The 21,006-nt window shown below is 44.1% G+C and overlaps 1 protein-coding gene across 1 annotated transcript in view; it reads right to left on the bottom strand.

Annotated features, from left to right (window-relative positions):
- Positions 1-20,075, bottom strand: part of TRPC6 (transient receptor potential cation channel subfamily C member 6) — a 103,630-nt gene extending 83,555 nt beyond the window's left edge. The window contains exon 1 of the mRNA XM_075266119.1: positions 19,795-20,075. Coding sequence (XP_075122220.1) covers positions 19,795-19,934 — 140 coding nt within the window. The 5' untranslated portion in view covers positions 19,935-20,075. The remainder of the gene's footprint in view (positions 1-19,794) is intronic.
- Positions 20,076-21,006: the final 931 nt, after the last annotated feature.

The following is a 21,006-nucleotide window of genomic DNA, read 5'->3' as shown; positions in this document are numbered from 1 at the left end:
CCTGCTGCCTGCATCATTGACATGGAGAAACAAGGAGGTGATACTATCTGTGCTAACATTATTTAAATGGAAGGAAGAAGTTCCACTATCTAATTCTCCATCTCAATGAGTGACAGAAAGGGAGGAGACCTGTGCCTGTATCATTTACACCAATTACATTGAGAAACAAGGAGACAGTGCTATCTGTGCCAACATTATTTACAAGGAGAGTGGAAGGCAGCGGTATCTATCCCACCATCTCGGTGAGCAACAGGAAGGTAAAAGACTTGGTGCCTGCATCATTTACATAATGTATGAGACAACATGGATGAGGCAGGAAGCAGACAGCGCTGTTTTCTGTATAGTGGTTGAACTGAGTCACTGCAGCTTAGTGTCCATTCAAGGGAATCAAAGCTGATCTGCAGGACCACTTCTGACTACTATACGAAGAATGAAGTTGTCAGCTGTCAGCTGCTACCAATTTAATACTAATGACCGGTCCTTAAGATAGTCCATCAATATTTTTAGCCCAATTGCCTTTTATCCCTTATAGCTACTCTGTGTCCCATGTTCTTAATCTGAACTACATGGTTTGTCTCTATGGGAGGTAAAACTAAACACAAAAATCCTAAACATTTCCGCTCCTTTTTTTGGAACATGTTATTACCATGAAGTGTTAAACTACCAGGTGGTATAAGAGCAGATTCCTCCCTGCCTTTCATATTACACATCCTACCAGCCCACTTGTGTCATATCTGACACTACAAGGTGATACTTGTGACATTCTTATGCACAGAAGTGACGTCGATAGCAAATGACTAAGGTGTAAGTGTTGACTAGTAATAACCTAACACATTATCCAGGATATCTCAGGCTCCAGTCATTATGCTAAACGGGCTGAGCCGCATATCACATTCACACATAGCAAACAGGTAAAAAAATATATGGAACATGGAAGGATTGTGTCTAAGAAAGCTCTGTGACTGTGCTGCATGTAGGGGCAATATAGCAATGTACAGGTAGCATATAGCAATGTACAGGTGCAGTACTGCAATGTAAATGTGCAATATAGCAATGTACAGGTACAGTATAGCAATGTACAGGTGCAATATAGCAATGTATAGGTGCAGTATAGCAATGTACAGGTGCAGTACAGCAATGTATAGGTGCAGTATAGCAATGTACAGGTGCAATATAGCAATGTATAGGTGCATTATAGCAATGTACAGGTGCAGTACAGCAATGTATAGGTGCAGTATAGCAATGTATAGGCACAGTACAGCAATGTATAGGTGCAGTATATTAATGTATAGGTACAGTATAGCAATGTACAGGTGCAATATAGCAATGTATAGGTGCAGTATAGCAATGTACAGGTGCAATATAGCAATGTATAGGTGCATTATAGCAATGTACAGGTGCAGTACAGCAATGTATAGGTGCAGTATAGCAATGTATAGGCACAGTACAGCAATGTATAGGTGCAGTATATTAATGTATAGGTACAGTATAGCAATGTACAGGTGCAATATAGCAATGTATAGGTGCAGTATAGCAATGTACAGGTGCAGTACAGCAATGTATAGGTGCAGTATAGCAATGTACAGGTGCAATATAGCAATGTATAGGTGCATTATAGCAATGTACAGGTGCAGTACAGCAATGTATAGGTGCAGTATAGCAATGTATAGGCACAGTACAGCAATGTATAGGTGCAGTATATTAATGTATAGGTACAGTATAGCAATGTATAGGTGCAGTATAGCAATGTACAGGTGCACTACAGCAATGTATAGGCGCAGTACAGCAATGTATAGGTGCAGTGTAGTAATATATAGGTGCAGTACAGCAATGTATAGGTGCAGTATAGCAATGTACAGGTGCAGTATAGCAATGTATGATAGATAGATAGATAGATAGATAGATAGATAGATAGATAGATAGATAGATAGACGATAGATAGATATAGATAGATAGATAGATAGATAGATAGATAGATAGATAGGAGATAGATAGATAGATAGATAATAGATAGATAGATAGATAGATAGATAGATAGATAGATAGATAGATGATAGATAGATAGATAGATAGATAGATAGATAGGAGATAGATAGATAGATAGATAATAGATAGATAGATAGATAGATAGATAGATAGATAGATAGGAGATAGATAGATAGATAGATAGATAGATAGATAATAGATAGATAGATAGATAGATAGATGATAGATAGATAGATAGATAGATAGAAGATAGATAGATAGATAGATAGATAGATAGATAGATAGATAGATAGATAGATAGATAGATAGGAGATATATATGAAATAGACTTGATTCTAGACTTCAGATCACAGGTATCTTACTTGTCACATCCCCATAGCTGCAGTTTGCCTTGAGATCTTCTTTCTATATTGCTCCTAATAATCAATGTGAAGATCTTCCGGAAAGATTTGGATATAAGGATATAATATTCTGGAGGTTTTCTTACCTGATGCTGTTGTTCGGGATTCTCTACCGCAGACCTCTGGATGTGTTTCAGTATTTTTCAGCATATGCTTTGAAGCCGAGCTTGGCACAATAATTGGCATATCATCCTGGCATACACACGGGTAAAGCATATGCTACGTTGCTGGTAGCTTTTGCGCTAATTGTACTTTTCTCCCCGAGCAGATATGTGCAGATACAAAGCCCCCTCACTGGGGGGTTATTTTCCACCTCTGTGAATTTATTTTGGGCTTGTTTGTTTCTCCCCCCTCTCGGCAGGCCGTGTGATTATAGTCATAGAACAACTGTGGGCTTCTATACTTCATCAATGCTTGTAATAATCCTGCCACCCTCGGCCTCTGCGGGCCCGCGCCATTTACAATGGTATGAATATGCACGCCACTCATTCCCTGCAGCTCCATATGGGACAGCTCAAGGCCTGAATGGATCTGGAGCAGCAGGAAGGCCCATGTAATGACTATACAACCCAACGGGAGGCGCTCACGAGGATTGTGATTATTTAACATAAAGTAAACCTTTCATACTTGACACAGTATTTTCTTAAATCAATTACATTATCTGTAATCCCTAGGAAGGGACTTACAAGGAGTTGGGGCATTGTGCGCCTTGTAAACAAAGAAAACGCCAAGCAATGAGGCCTTAGGTTGTTTAAGGTTATTTGGATGATAGCCATGGGCTATTAAGTAATGTAATGGCCAACACGTTTGAAAATAATGACCCCCACAGTCCTGCCCACATATAATAAAATGACCCCCCACTCAATAATGTTTCAGAAACAGGTGGTAATATACATACATTACTTAGCACCAGGGCAGACTAACGTCCATGGTCTTGGATTGTTCAAAATGTATTCCCATTCATTCCAAAGATCCCTGTGACAAATGTCCCATAGCGGCCTCCACACAGTATGACATCCCATAGTGGCCCCCAACGCAGTATAATGTCCCATACTGCTCCCCACAAATTATAATATTCCATGGTGGCCCCATATAGTATAAAATATCATAGTGACCCCCAACACACTATAATGTCCCATAGTGGCCCCCATACAGTATAATGTCCCATAGTGGCCCCCATACAGTATAATGTCCCATAGTGGCCCCCATACAGTATAATGTCCCATAGTGGCCCCCATACAGTATAATGTCCCATAGTGGCCCCCATACAGTATAATGTCCCATAGTGGCCCCCATACAGTATAATGTCCCATAGTGGCCTCCATACAGTATAATGTCCCATAGTGGCCCCCATACAGTATAAAGTCCCATAGTGGCCCCCATACAGTATAATGTCACATAGTGGCCCCCACACAGTATAATGTCCTATAGTGGCTCCCATACAGTATAAAGTCCCATAGTGGCCCCCATACAGTATAATGTCCCATAGTGGCCCCCATACAGTATAATGTCCCATAGTGGCCCCCATACAGTATAATGTCCCATAGTGGCCTCCATACAGTATAATGTCCCATAGTGGCCCCCATACAGTATAAAGTCCCATAGTGGCCCCCATACAGTATAATGTCACATAGTGGCCCCCACACAGTATAATGTCCTATAGTGGCCCCCATACAGTATAAAGTCCCATAGTGGCCCTCATACAGTATACTGTCTCATAGTGGCCCCTATACAGTATAATGAGCTATTGTGACCCCCACACAATATAATCACATAAAACCCCTGTACAGTATAATGTCCCATGTTGGCCTCCATACAGTATAATATCTCATAGAGGCCCCTATACAATATAATGTTAAATTTTGACCCCCATACAGTAAAATATTAGATAGTGCCCGAGTACAGTATAATGTCCCATAGTGGCCCCAATACAATATAATGCCCTATACTGGCTCCTATGTTAATAAATTGGGATTCGTGTGCCCCTGCCCTCTGTGTAATGACATATAACCATGTGACCACTGAGATCTAATCACAGCAATAAGTAGTCCCTGACATCACTCAGGAGGCAAAAAGAGGCCCACGCTGGAGCCCGGGGGAGGTGAGTAACATTGTTTATTATGTTTACTCCCCTATCCCCAGGCCTCTGCTAATAATACTCTGAGGGTCTGAGGAGACTACAGAGTATAATAGTAGATTGTGGATGGCGAACTCTATGAACTACCATTATGGGGGTGGCTCTCACTGCAACGTGTACCCCTGGGGAGAGCAGAGCGTACACATTGGAAACCTCTGACATACAGGACGTGCGGGCACTCTGTTTGAGAAAGAGGACCATGAGGAGCAGTTTGTAAGAGACTGTATTCTGGCTTATATCACCAGTGACTGTGTCTAACAACGCAATTTGTTATGGAATTGCCATTTAAGCATTACTCCAAGATATTCACCAGAGCCAGTCACACGGCAGGATGGACTTTGCAGCTTCGGACCCAGGTTGCAAGTCCAGAACAAGATGCCAGAAAATATGTGCACTTACAGGCTAAGGGCCAGACCAGAAAGGTAACTGTGTGCAAGAGAGTAATACACAAGCCAAGGCTAAAAACGTGGATCGTATGAGAGTGGCCAAAACAAAAGCAGGGGACCTCCAAGTTGACCAAGGCTGGACTTCTGAAGTTGTTCTGTCTGGGGCCTCCTGAAGTTGACCATGGCTAGACTAATGATATGAAGTCCAGCCATGGTCAACTTCAGGAGGCCCCAGACAAAGCCAAATCAGCAAAAGAGGTAAAAACCAGGAAAGCAAACCAAAATCAGTAAGCCAGGGAATCAGTAAAAAAACAAGGAAAGGTAGTGGGAGCGAGTTCTGAGAACACAGAGCCTAGAAAACTAATGCAACCACAGGCACCAGAGTAAGGAAATTGTCAGGTTAAAATACCTGGCCTTAAAGGGGATGTCCAGGATATTCAGTTTTTCATAAGGCGGTTGGAGACAGTGAAAAGAATATATACTCACCTGTCCTTGGTGGTCTCGTGTCTCTCACAGTGGTCCGGTCCTGCTGCTCCAAGTGCTTCTTCCGATGGAAGATGCACTAGATCAGAAAGCGGCAGGGCACACCGGAGTACCCCGGACAGGTGAGTATGGTTTTCTTTTTATATTTTTCCCCATCCCCAACCTCCTTGCAGCAAAATTGTACCTCCTGGATAACCCCTTTAACCCTTGACTGGTCATTGAAGTACAGCCCTGATTCGCTCTTCATCTCAAACATCTGACTGAACAGACCCCGCCAAAGTATGACTGATGGGCATAGCAACCTTAAAGCAATCTCCATTTGACAAAGAGGCGCAAACTGTCTTCTGTTCATTTCCTTTACAGAGCCATGCGATATACGGTACCCCAAAATTCACTCCCCATATGTTGCAATTGTGTAAGATCTTTCAGGCCGTGCTAATCCATAAATGTGTTTCCCCTTTAAGGCCTGCGCACAATTTACCATATGACTAACACAACAAGCAAATGACATATTAATGAAATTGCCGCATCTATATTCGAGATGTAACATATCAGTAAATGTTCCTTCTCAGTAAATGGAGCTTAATGTAACATCGTCTGACGGTACTTATGGCGATGGCGAGGAACGCTAAGTGGATTATATTAACGTGGTCACATTATTTACATGGCTGCTAAATATAGCAACGGTAATGCTATTATAGGGGAAGAGATGTAGAACATGATATATGGCAAAAATAAACAGATATATATCTCCTCTGGGGGCAAAGGGGGGGGCGACATTTGTAATCTAATTTGTAACCATGTAGTGTACGGCGCCACGATGGAGGAAGTATAAAAATCTGCTGTTTCGACCACTATGGTCCCAACCATTTTGGCAAAGTGTAAACTTGACCGCCACTTTACACACCGCCCATGCGATAGTCTACTTGTATCAGTTTTCTCGTTGCTGTCTATTATATGGAGTCACTGTATATCTAATGGACTGTAATAATGAGCGGAAGGAAATAGGTGAGGTGTAAACTCGCCATCGTCGCGGCATCATTGGGCGCAGGCCGGGCCGCTAGACTTTACTTAGCACTTATTAGCAGAGAAATGATGGTTATTAAACAAGTTTTCAGCATTAGGAATATTCATTATAGCAAAGGGCAAGTCATTGAGTGCCCTGTGTGCATGTGAGAGCTTTTACAGCGCGCATCCATCACCGTTATTGTACAGCTAGCGACACTAAATATCATTAACACGGAAGAAATTGCGATGGGGAGAGAGGACTGGATATTATATAACAGGGTGTAAGGAGAGCGAGAGTAGCTGCTTAAACAAACTGGAGCTCCGTTACATGGCAGACGTTAGGGGTTTACTTTATGTGACACCCAGGACCCCGACATAGCAGCTTGTTAAAGGGGCCACAAAATTCGGGTCTCTTCATAAGCATAGTATTGTATATAGTGTAGGGGCTGGGCTTGGTCTTGGTGCTCAGCCCCATTCACTTGAATGGGACTGAGCAGCTGTTGAAAATGTCATCAGCAAAGGGACGAGGCCTCTGCAAACAGCTGATTGGGTATTGGACCCCCATTGATCCTATATTAATGATCTATCCTAAGGATAGCTCAATAAGTAACCCCTTTAAAGGAGTATATTAGTAATTACAAGCTATCTACTTACCATAGGATATGGAATTATTGTAGTAAAGAGACAGCTACAGTATCTGATCGGTGGGGTGCAAGCAGTGGGACCACTAATCACAAGAATGGGATCCCCTGAACCCCAGGTGAATGAAGCAGCCAGTTGCGCATGCGCGTTAATACTCCATTCAATCCTATGGCACTGCTGGGCTGGGTAAAGATTTTGCATTTGGGCCCAAGAGCTTAATGTTACACCTTTGGGCATCTCCCGTATAACCAGAGACACCAGGAAGTAAAGGGTGGTGGGGGGATTTGGGCAGAATTGTACCGGGAGAAGCAGGTAGCCGACCTTTCTATACACTAGCCGCGCCTATCCCCAGGAATACCAGTTTATGTACCTTTTAATATATCCGATCCATCTCCATTCTGCCGCACAGAGGATCCAATGGCGAATGAAACACCAGTCCCCTGTGCAAAACTAACATAGCAAAATTTACCAGCAGTCCCATGTAAAACCACCACTCGCACATTGTGATTTACTCTGGATATTCCCTTCCCCCATCCCGAAATTACCGCCTTTCTGAACTCAGACCTAGTCTTATGGGAGAAGCCTGGAGACTCTGCATTTCCTCTTTAGTTCTGTTTATCAGTAAATGACCTAGGACTGGTCTGTTCCTCGGCAGATCCTCTCCCCAGCTCCCCGCACGCCTCTGTTTTGGAAGACTAAAAATACTTCATTTGTCTTCTTTGATGTACAAGCAAAACCCAACGAGAATGTGCAATGTCTGCACGAGACAGCGGCAGGTTGTGTGGAATAGTCTGTCATTAGAACAGTGCGGAACGTAGACATGAGCGGGGAGGAACGTTTGATGTGCCGCCATGTCTAAACATCCCAGAATGTGCAAGCTACAGATATACACATGTTTATATAGAGATATGGCTATATGAATATATATATATATATATATATATATATATATTGTATATATATTAGCAGGAGGACCCGGCTTCGCACGGGTATGTTTCATTTTTTGTTTGTGTAGTGGCCCCATAAGAATTGCCCAGTTTTGTACTCGTCTATTTTGTATGTCGTTTGTGTGTGTCTCTGCCTGCGACTTCATATGCGTGTTGTTGGCGTCGATGATCCACCTATATTCAGCAACTCTTAAACTGTCCTGCTACTGAACTTGTTCCTGACGCCGTGCCTGTGATTGTTCCAGCATCTCAGCAGCTCGCTGGGACACCATATAATGAGCGTGTTGTTGGTGTTGAGGATCAGCCTGCTCCGGCATTTCGGAAGCCGTCAAGCTGGCCTGTCGCTGAACTCATTCATTGCACTGTGCCCGTGATTGTTCCAGCATCTCAGCAGCTCGCTGGTACGCCATATAATGAGCGTGTTGTTGGCATTGATGATCCACCTGCTCCAGCGTTTCGGCAGCTGTTAAGCTGGCATTCCACTTAATGCATTCCTCGAGCTGTGCCCGTGATTGTTCCAGCATCTCAGCAGCTCGCTGGTACGCGTGTTGTTGACGACAATGATCTCCGTCAGCTCCACTTGAGGAGAACTCTGTGACTTCTGGCTACCTTCATAGCTGTCGTTGTCTTAGAATTTTGCAACAAATTAGATTTTCTTTTTCCCGGCATGTTTAAAAGTAGCAAACTGCCAAATTGCCAATCTTCCTCCGAGAGACTCACGAAAAAGACCGCCTAGAAGAGCAGATATAGCTCCTTAGTCATGAGGATAGCCGTCTCTTTATATGTGACAGGTACTTTATATGGTCCCACCTATAAAAGGGGCGCAGTCAGCACATTTAGTGCCCAAAGGGACATGGTGTTACACAGAAGGGGGCAATAGAATATCTTAAATGGGCATAGCCAAGCCCAAAGAGGATGTGGCTTTGCGCAAAAAATTTCGAAACGACAAATATTTGCAATGCACTTTTCTCACACAAGGGACTCAAAGTGCAGGGAGCGTTGCACAGTAGCACAGGTGCTCACCCCCAACACCCACAAGGGTCAGTTGTTTCACGCAAAGCCAACTAACCTAATAGTATATTTTTGACATGGAGGAAGCCAATGAAAAACAAACAAACTTTCATTTAATTGGCTCTGGGCATGTACAACAAGGAGCTGTTTGTGCCCCTCCCCTCTCCATTATAACTAGTTTGGTGTGTTCTGCCAGGAGTAACTGTACAAGATCAAAAAAAAATTGCTGAGAAAAGTCAACTGTAGGTGATCCAGGAACAGTGAACTGCAAATACAGGGCAGATATGTGCAGGTACTCACTCCATTCTATTATCTACCATGGAGGCATGACACAGGAAAAGAGCAATAAATGAGCAGTCAGTAAAGCTGCTGCTCTTTGTGAATAATAACCCATCTGTAACCACACAAGTAGCCAGAAGTAGATACGAGTACATAGAAGACTTTTTTCTTACATTATAAGCTGTGAGATGTGCAGAATCTTCAGTCAATGTAATTTTCAGACTTATATGAGGCTGTGCAGAGAATCAGCCCCTCCCCTCTGCATTCAACACAGAGACACCTAGTGGCAGGTTTTTCAGGCTAAAGGCAGTGACATTTTTAATTAAAGTGCATTATATGTTGGTCCAGATCACATCCTCTATGAAATTAGACTAAATTATCTGAAATGTTAATGACCATTTAAAGGATTAAGCCCATCTCAGATTTTCTTTGGCCTCCAAATGGTATACAGCCACCTTTTTCTGTCTTCCACATAGTATATGATCTCCTTTTCTGCCCTCGCAATGGTATATGCCCCACTTTTTTATGCCTGAAAACAGTATATGACCTCTTTTTATGCCGCCCCCCCAACAGTATATGACCTCCTTTTGTTTACCTTTTGTTTGTCCCCTACAGTACAATATGTGATACCCTTTTTTTTACGGCCTCCTACATTATGACCCCTTTTTTACGGCCTCCTACAGTATATGACCCCTTTTTTATGGCCTCCTACAGTATATGACCGGCTCTTTTACCGCCCGAGTATATGATTCCTTTTTATGACCCCCAGACACTATATAACCCCTTTTTTACCCCCCAGAGTATATGATCTCTCTTTTTTATGGCCTCTTCTATGGTACATGACCACCTTAGGTCAAAGATGCAAAGTGTATAACAGGAAAAATATAGGTATACTTGCAAACTTTTGGAAAGTAGCACCTGGGACGGCAAACAACGCTGCATTCAAAGGGCACTAACAATTTTTGGTTTCCGTAAGCAGATCCCCATATTGCAACCCACTCCCCTTTTTCAGACCATGATCCCGACTCTTACTCTGTATAGACACACAGAACAATCCATGAAGCCCGCAATTCCAAGAGGACAATTGTCTCCCCTTTTTTTGTTCCAGGAGATCTGTAACCTGCGGCTCTCCAGCATGCTGGGAGTTGTAGTTTTGGTTAGAGGTTACTGTATTATAGGAAAAAGCAGGACGAATAATAAACCTAATATCAGGAATTATCATTGAGATGCGAAACCGACATCATTAGAGCCGCTCATTACCTTGTCTACATTGTCAATTAGTGGATTTCCAAAAACATTACATCACATCCACAAAAACTTAGGTTGCCCACTTCCAGGAATTGGTATAATGTGTACAAGTCATAATGGCTTTTATAATAAAAATATTAATGGAAATCACAGACTTGTCAGGACGGCGTCATCTAAAACTCAAGGGATCTTTGCTGCAATCACATGAAAACCACATAGTGTACTCCAAGACCGCAGAAGAAGGGCAGCAAGTGATGCCGTATAGTCACAGAAATGGGTTACGTACCCCCTTTATTAGATGCTGTCTTTTTTCTCACAAATAGCGCCTCTTTTGTCCATAGGCTGTCTCCGGTATTGCAGCCTAGCCCCAATTATTCAACAACAAATGAAAAAATCCACCAGGGTTTCTAAATCTGGAAATTCCTTTAAGGCTACATGCACAAGACTGAACAGTACAGTCGGCATATGATTGATATACAATTTTGTAATACACATAATTAACCTATCTAACTTCCTTTTTGTAGAAAACAGGCTCTAGAATTCTCATAGTAATCCGATAACTGAACTGTTACTAAGGAAAATCCGTACACATTTGTATCACCGGTATGTAGAGCATTTTAATAGTTCATGCTACATATATACATCACATTCCCGACTATGTTTTTAACTAGTGATTTCTCCATTGGTCTCAGCTTCCTTGTGATGCCAGAACCATTTTTCTAGGTGGTTTTCTAGGTGAGTACAGGTGTACGGACAGAATCTAAATGGCAATCCTTAGAGATTGCTAGCAGAACTTTTGCCTGTTTTCTATAGAAAGGAAGTTAGATAGGTTAGCTAAGTATATTAAATGTGCACCAAACCACCCCAAGGACTTGGCAAAAAAAGTTATATTTTAACCAAATTTGATATGCTCCATGTTCTGTCAATTGTCCAGCGATCCAGCCCAAACAGCTGATTGTGAGGGGTCTTCAACCAGCAATAGGGGTCTTCACAACCATGGATCACACATCACAAATATCTCAGTTTGCTATTTTTCTTGCTCTGCTACAAGTGATTTTTTTTCCCTTTCGACTTACAATTTGATAATTTTTGGTGCACTCTGATCACATTTTAGTGGGAACTGCTCATGTCCCGGGAGCCTCAATGAAGATTTGGAATTGGGGAACCCTATTAGATTTGCCCAATGGCCAGTCATCATAGAGACGTCCACAATACCACACTGGGTCCATCTTAGTGCCCACCTAGCCCTTGTATATGTCCTTTGCTGGTAGCACCTAATTGGTAGCATTCAGGAGGAGGATGTCACCATGAGGGCAGGCAGTGTGGCAGAGGCTATACTGTTCTCAAAAAACCCACGAGCCAGGGGTAACACGGTGGCTTGGAGTTCTGAGTTCGAATCCCTCCAGGTACAACATCTGCAAGGAGTTTGTATGTTCTCCCCGTGTTTGCGTGGATTTCTTCCCATTATACAAAGACATACTGATAGGGAAAAAATGTATATTGTGATCCCTATATGGGGCTCACAATCTACATAAAAAAAACAAAAAAAACACAAGCCATTCCCAGGATCAGGGATTTGCACATGGTTCAAGAGTTGCCTCAACTCCACAACAGTAGTGGAGAACACCATCATGGCCTCCTTCATCAGCACCTTGTACATGAAAAACATACGATTAGGGACAATGCATATAGTGATGTCATAATAGTGTGATAATTCACACAGTGATGTCACAGAACAGGTCTAACCTTCTTAGTGACATCACAGCTCTGGAATTAGTGATGTCACATAACAGGGATAAGGCCCATCAGGCAATGATAGAACAGGCACAATGAACACAGATGGTGATGATATATATATAGTGACATCACAGCGCCAGAAGGAATAACATAATGATGTCACCATGCAGTTATTATGAGCAAATAATGTCACATTTTTTCCATATAGGGATCACAATGTACATTCCTCCCTATCAGTATGTCTTTGTAGTATGGGAGGAAATCCACATAAACACGGGGAGAACATACAAACTCCTTGCAGATGTTGTTCTTGGCGGGATTCGAATACAGGACCCCAGGCACGGCAAGGCTGCAGTGCTAACCACTGAGTCATCATGTTGCCCCCAAATGATGTCACATTTGACCAACGACCCTTTCCATCGCCCTGTAACGTCACTGTATATCTGAGAAACGATGGGCCCTTTAGTTGTTGGTGCAATCCTCCTGCAGTAGTTACCTCCATAACAGCAGAAGATATGGGCTCATGAATGATCAGTAATGCCACCATAGATCTGCACATTATAGTTATACTCGCTTTTACCCGCGACTTCGTCTGCAGTGATTTGAGAATTGTGCGGACACAGACGTGTGAAACTGTAAAAGTGCTTTAAAAAGTTTGGTGGGCTAGCAAATGTGATGTGATGTGTTATATTGTGTATGTCATGATACAGACAATGTGATGTGTTGTATTGTGTATGTAGTAATACAGACAATGTGATGTGTTGTATTGTGTATGTCGTGATACAGACAATGTGATGTGTTGTATTGTGTATGTCGTGATACAGACAATGTGATGTGTTGTATTGTGTATGTCGTGATACAGACAATGTGACGTGTTGTATTGTGTATGTCGTGATACAGACAATGTGATGTGTTGTACTGTGTATGTCGTGATACAGACAATGTGATGTGTTGTACTGTGTATGTCGTGATACAGACAATGTGATGTGTTGTACTGTGTATGTCGTGATACAGACAATGTGATGTGTTGTACTGTGTATGTCGTGATACAGACAATGTGATGTGTTGTATTGTGTCAGACACTGTGATGTGTTGTATCGTGTCAGACAATGTGATGTGTTGTATTGTGTATGTCGTGATACAGACAATGTGATGTGTTGTATTGTGTCAGACACTGTGATGTGTTGTATTGTGTCAGACAATGTGATGTGTTGTATTGTGTATGTCGTGATACAGACAATGTGATGTGTTGTATTGTGTCAGACAATGTGATGTGTCGTATTGTGTATGTAGTGATACAGACAATGTGATGTGTTATATAGTGGAAAGCTATATGTAAATGTGAGTGAGTAGAGTGAGGGCTACTCCTGAGGTGACAGTAAGGAGTGTGCAGGCAGGTTGAGGCAGGAAATGCCAGGCAGTGTGTGTGAGTCTATAGCTGGGGCTAGGAGTCCTGCTTTTGTGAGTCTCCTGCTAGGAAGCCATGTTGTTTAGTGGCACCAAAAGTAGCCTGTGACTCAATCCTAAGGGAAAACTATGTTTGTGGAAAATTGCATGCAAATCCGTCCAGGCGTTTTAGCGTGATTGAGGAACAAACATCCAAACTCACAAACATCCAAACATCCAAACACACAAACTTTCACACTTAGAATATTAGTAGGATCTGTGGATAACGTTAGTGCAGCAATGTACATAATGGCTCTGCCTGATACATTTAGGGCCCCTATAGACATATAGGGTCAGAGTCCAGGCCCCACTCATTGCTGCTATTCCTGCACTTATATCACTACTCATTGTAAATTGCTGGAGCGCCAGAAGGCTGCGCAGATGAGGATATGAGTAGTAAATCTCCTACTAGCCTGGAGGCCGAGACTCCTGCCATACGTTACGTACACTACTCTTCACACTAATGGACCTGCTTTATCTCCTATATCTGCACCATTGACATACAAAATCTTTCCAGAGATCTCATAGATGACTCTCCAGAGCACTGTATCCACAACCGCCATGTCCATGTATGGTAGAGAGCTATTACCACGCCATATACTGAACAGATGTAGCAGAGCTGACTTTGTCATACACTCATATTGTCATCACAATGCACAAATAACGCAGCTCTAAAGTGATTCATTCAGCTCTGCTACATCTCTTTATACCTAAGTATATGAAAACCTGATAGCTCTATAGGGCCTTGCAAAAGCTTACCGACATTGCTGCAGTTTCTTAAGACCTGGGCTCTACATACAGTAGATATGTTAGATGATTTGGGGTATATTTTGTTGCAGAAACTGGAAATCAGTACCATATGTGTGAAAGGGGTTCAAGAACAGGGCTGTGTGAAGGGGCAACACGGTGGCCAAATGGTTAGCACTGTAGCCTTGCAGCTCTGGAGTCCTGGGTTCGAATCCCACCAGGAATAACATCTGCAAGGAGTTTATATGTTCTCCCCGTGTTTGCGTGGATTTCCTCACATTCTACAAAGACATACTGATAGGAGAAAAAAAAGTACATTGTGATCCCTATATGGGGCTCGCAATCTACATAAAAAAACAATAGGGCTGTGTGCAATCCAAATACAATATTTTAACCCATTAAGATGAATGGGACTGTCGGAGAAACGTCTGTAACAAATCTACATGGACAAATCCCGACCAGATTTCATCGGCCGGATCCTGACCCAACCTCATCCTGGAGACCCGGATTCCCTGCACCATAGTGATCTATGCCCAGAGTCCCTGTCTGTATATTGTGTGGGACAGTCAAGCCGCGGGATCTCCCGGGATCATAGATCGCTATTCTGCCTAAAATCCCTGTCTCCTTTCTGGTCCAGGCTCAAAAAAACCTATAAAAAATGCAGCTTTTCCACAACATGTGACTTCAAGGTCCCACGTTGCAGAAATGCAGCTTTTTTTTTTTTTGCTGGAGATTTCGCTGCAATTTTTGAGCAAAACCCAGGAGTGGCAACAAAAGGAAAGAGGAATACATAAAAACACAGCAAACTCTGCAGCAAATAGCAACTTTTCTGCAAAGTGGGGCTTAGCCTTAGACTCATTCCCATCTGGGAAAGTCAACTGCATGTTTCCCTGAAGGACGAGACAACAAAAACTACCTAAAATTAAGTGTTTTTGCAACAGCACCTTTGCAGGGAGTTCTACAAGTATCCACAGCTAGTGGTGTAAATACCGGGGTAGCAGCGATATTGGCTGCCACAGGGCCCAGGACATTAGGGGGCCTGGCAGGCCTGATGGTTTTTGTTAGTTTTTTTCATAGGCCATTACCTGCTGGAGTAACCCCAGCAAGTAACGGGCCCTATTTACTTACCGATCTCCGCTCCTGCTCACGGCTGCCTTTGCTTCCCTTTCTGCGGAGGCAGCTGTGAGCAGGAGCGGAGGTCGGTAAGTAAGGCTGCAGGCCTGCGAAACCCTCAAACACTGCTATCATTATACTCTGAGGCCTTTTCAGATCCCTGAGTATAATGATCGGAGGGAACATAAAAAAAACACTGTTACTTACCTCTCCTTTGCTATGGAAGTTTTCAGGCCTGTTTGTTGACATCCCAGATGTCACCTGGGCCAGGCTGGCATCATTATGTGAGTAATTGTTCATGCATTGTCCACAATGGGGGATAGTACTGTGTGCAGGGGCCACGATGAGGCATAATAGTGTGTGCAGGGGCAACTATGGAGCATAATAGTATGTACAGGGGCCACTATGGGGGATAATACTGTGTGCAGGGGCCACTAAGGGACATAATACTGTGTGCAGGGGCCACTATGGGGCATAATACTGTGTGTAGGGGCCACTATGGGACATAATACTGTGTGCAGGGGCCACTATGGGGGATAATACTGTGTGCAGGGGCCACTAAGGGACATAATACTGTGTGCAGGGGCCACTAAGGGACATAATACTGTGTGCAGGGGCCACTATGGGGCATAATACTGTGTGCAGGGGCCACTATGGGGCATAATACTGTGTGTAGGGGCCACTATGGGACATGATACTGTGTGCAGGGGCCACTATGGGGGATAATACTGTGTGCAGGGGCCACTAAGGGACATAATACTGTGTGCAGGGGCCACTAAGGGACATAATACTGTGTGCAGGGGCCACTATGGGGCATAATACTGTGTGCAGGGGCCACTATGGGGCATAATACTGTGTGCAGGGGCCACTAAGGGACATAATACTGTGTGCAGGGGCCACTATGGGGCATAATACTGTGTGCAGGGTTCACTATGGGGCATAATACTGTGCGCAGGGGCCACTATGGGACATAATACTGTGTGCAGGGGCCACTATGGGGCATAATACTGTGTGCAGGGTTCACTATAGGGCATAATACTGTGTGCAGGGACCACTATGGGACATAATACTGTGTGCAGGGGCCACTATGGGGGATAAAACTGTGTGCAGGGGCCACTGTGGGGGATAATATTGTGTGCAGGGTTCACTATGGGACATAATACTGTGTGCAGGGACCACTATGGGACATTATACTGTGTGCAGGGACCACTATGGGACATAATGCTGTGTGCAGGGGTCACTATGGGGATAATACTGTGTGCAGGGGCCACGATGGGGCATAATAGTGTGTGCAGGGGGCACTATGGGGCATAATACTGTGTGCAGGGGCCACTATGGGGCATAATACTGTGTGCAGGGACCACTATGGGACATTATACTGTGTGCAGGGACCACTATGGGGCATAATACTGTGTGCAGGGGCCACTAAGGGACATAATACTGTGTGCAGGGGCCACTAAGGGACATAATACTGTGTGCAGGGGCCACTATGGGGCATAATACTGTGTGCAGGGGCCACTATGGGGCATAATACTGTGTGTAGGGGCCACTATGGGACATAATACTGTGTGCAGGGGCCACTATGGGGGATAATACTGTGTGCAGGGGCCACTAAGGGACATAATACTGTGTGCAGGGGCCACTAAGGGACATAATACTGTGTGCAGGGGCCACTATGGGGCATAATACTGTGTGCAGGGGCCACTATGGGGCATAATACTGTGTGCAGGGGCCACTAAGGGACATAATACTGTGTGCAGGGGCCACTATGGGGCATAATACTGTGTGCAGGGTTCACTATGGGGCATAATACTGTGCGCAGGGGCCACTATGGGACATAATACTGTGTGCAGGGGCCACTATGGGGCATAATACTGTGTGCAGGGGCCACTATGGGGCATAATACTGTGTGCAGGGGCCACTATGGGGCATAATACTGTGTGCAGGGTTCACTATAGGGCATAATACTGTGTGCAGGGACCACTATGGGACATAATACTGTGTGCAGGGGCCACTATGGGGCATAATACTGTGTGCAGGGGCCACTAGGGGGGATAAAACTGTGTGCAGGGGCCACTGTGGGGGATAATATTGTGTGCAGGGTTCACTATGGGACATAATACTGTGTGCAGGGACCACTATGGGACATTATACTGTGTGCAGGGACCACTATGGGACATAATGCTGTGTGCAGGGGTCACTATGGGGATAATACTGTGTGCAGGGGCCACGATGGGGCATAATAGTGTGTGCAGGGACCACTATGGGACATTATACTGTGTGCAGGGACCACTATGGGGCATAATACTGTGTGCAGGGGTCACTATGGGGGATAATACTGTGTGCAGGGGCCACGATGGGGCATAATAGTGTGTGCAGGGGGCACTATGGGGCATAATACTGTGTGCAGGGGCCACTATGGGGTATAATACTGTGTGCAGGAGCCACTATAGGGCATAATAGTGTGTGCAGGGGCCACTAAGGGGCATAATACTGTGTGCAGGGGCCACTATGGGGCATCATAGTGTGTGCACGAATGCGGTTTGTACGGGGGAGGTCAAATGTTCACCTTGCGTCCCAGCAATTCCTAGTTACACCACTAGCAGCAGCATTCAACTTTTGCACTGCAACCCGGGCCAGTTTGCACTACGCAGTTATCCATGTAGCTTGTGGTGTCTGACCCACTGAGATCTGTCACCATGTGTCCCCAGCCTAAGGCTACATGTACATGAATGTGTGCAACTACGTGTCTGTGGGGAAATTACCCAGGACGCACATGGATGACACGGACCCATTCATTTCTATCCATGAGCCTGGGCTGCTAAACAGACAGGATAAGGACTTGTCCTTAATTTTGCCCCGGACGCACATTTGTGTGCCTGGAGCCTTGTTCTAGGTTCATAGGGAGAAAAATTTGTTGAGGAATTTGAGGAAGTCTTCCAACATGGACTCCTCTCCAAATACGTCTGAAAGTGGTGGTGACCACAGGGTTGGAGAACTTTGGTGTGAGTCTCGCGCCGCGGGATTTTGGCTGGATCAGCCACGGACTCCACAGAAATATTCAGCAGGACTCTCATTCAAAACAAGATTTTGGATGGATTTGGAGCTCATTTGGAGGTGGAAACCATCTCAAAATCAGCTTCAAATTCCTCCATGTGAATGGCCCTTTAATGCAGTTATCCGCAGAAACAGCGCCACTTTTGGTCATGTCTGGTGCTGCAGCTCAGCTTCCATACTTGTCGACTTGTCCCAATTTGCGCAGACTATATGAAATTTTCACTAACAATCCCAGCAAATTCCGACACGTCCCAGCCAAAAAAAAGGAAACCAACACACCCGTATTCCCCAGACTGCAATGTTGATAAGTATGTCTGTGCGGGGCCAATATCATGCAGTATGGTAACCTGTAATCCTAAAGATCGCCATCACATCAGATGGGTGTGCCATGTGACATACACGCCTAAGCTCTGCTACATCTGTAAGTTATTGAATATATTCTCAAATGTTATATCTATTTCTATCATGTATATTACTTGTCGAATTACCTTCCCATTCATCAGATCCCTGTACATGACTGCGCCGGGGACAGACGCTCCCTCTATGCAGGATATATACAGTATATACATACAACATATATCTAATTTGCTACAATAATACTATGTATTCAACAAGTCCCAGTGATACAATGTATTGGATACAGAGACCTCTTACACTGCAATCACGCTACGTCTCAGGTGTTCCCCCCCCCCATATATAGGTGCCTATACATTTGCACACGCCTATCAATGACTCCTATTAAAAATCCTATACGATATATTTTTATTCGACAGTATACACGACTGCAATTCCAGTTGGTTTACGGCAATAGCATCGTGGTCACGTTACACATACGGATTAACTATTAACCCCTGCTTAGCCCCTCATTTATTCTATACAGCGTCTATTCCATCCTCGTACAACCCAGCGGCACGCTTCCATTCATTAATATTCATTTATGCTAATGACATGTGTAATTATCCCATGAGCCTATCAATTTAGCAGTTGGTCCACATCGTACAGAACAATACAGATAAGTGGCAATGGGTAGAACTACAAGTCACAGCATGCATTTACAGGCAGGATCTGCTGGGAGTTGTAGTTCTGTAACGCAGCGGTGACAATATTCATAGTAGCCTATAGATCCGCCTATAGATCCCTCACCCCATATAGTATAAGGCACTTACATGTGACAATATCCATAGTGATGTGAAGAGTTGTCCGCCCCGTCCTCCACCTCCATAAGCAGGTAGTCCTGGCTCTCATTTCTCACCGCTGTGATGGGACAGTTGTTATTCCTGGTCACATAGGGCTCACAGTGGCTCATGGTAATTCCAAAAATTCTCTTGGAAAACTCTTCTCCCCGGCACAGGCATATAACAGAAGGCGCCTCAGCCCCAGAGAGGACGGTGATGCTCCCTGTATCCTGAGATAAGGAGCACAGGCAGTTTCTGCTCCTCCACAAGCCCCTTGCATGCTTTTTATTCCCTCTATCTGGTCCCCCAGCTCCAATTTCTGACTTTCTGTCTCCAGGCGCCCTCTAGTGGCGGAGAGTAGACTGCAAGCTCCTTCGCAGGGATTGGTTGCAGCTGGATTCTTAGATCTCATTATTCTTTGCCATCATGGACACAAATAGGTTTTTATTTTTTTCCCAATTTGGGACATGATTGGAAAGATAAAACTGTGATCAGCGGCCAGAGCTAATGCATGGTGAAGAGATATTCTGGATCAGGATGAGCCTGCACGAACCCTTCACATGCGATCTAATAGAGAGATGATTATGGTGTTGGCCCCCTTTTGCTTGCAGGTGCGCAGGGGGCTCATAGTGCGCACTCATTGACAAAAAAATAAAAATAATGCTCCCTGATAGGAATCTTGGATTGCTGCGAAGCTGGGGATGTAGTTATGGATCAGGTGTGAAACTGGGTCTTGCCACAAGAGGATGTAAAAGATTTTCTTCCCATAATAAGGTTCTCAGAGGCTACTTTTGGGTAGTGTACATCTTGATGAGACATCATTGACTTCTAGGCATTTTTACAATGTAGACTTTGAGAGAGGATGGTCTTTGGACTGGGAGAAGTATTTCAACAAATTGTCTACCATCTATGCTGTTGTGAGCAATGGTTATGTGAAGGTACGCACACATGGCTCCAGGGGAGGAGGACAGACAAGAACATCTCCACATACAAAAAAGATGCAGTAAATTATTAGTCGCTATTATATGGCGGACCGCCAATGTCAATTATTTTCAGGGTGAAGAGGGATGTTGTGGATTACGTTAGGATTCTCAGCTGCCCACATCCCTGTACTCTAAGAGTTTACATAACCGGTTAAGTGAGACCATGCGTCATCTGTAAACCACTTGACATCAAGTATAATTGGATAGTTGGCGACAAATG

The sequence above is a fragment of the Leptodactylus fuscus genome, chromosome 2, assembly GCF_031893055.1.
Source record: "Leptodactylus fuscus isolate aLepFus1 chromosome 2, aLepFus1.hap2, whole genome shotgun sequence".
Taxonomy (NCBI): Eukaryota; Metazoa; Chordata; class Amphibia; order Anura; family Leptodactylidae; genus Leptodactylus; species Leptodactylus fuscus.
This window is presented reverse-complemented; position numbering and strand designations above follow the sequence as displayed.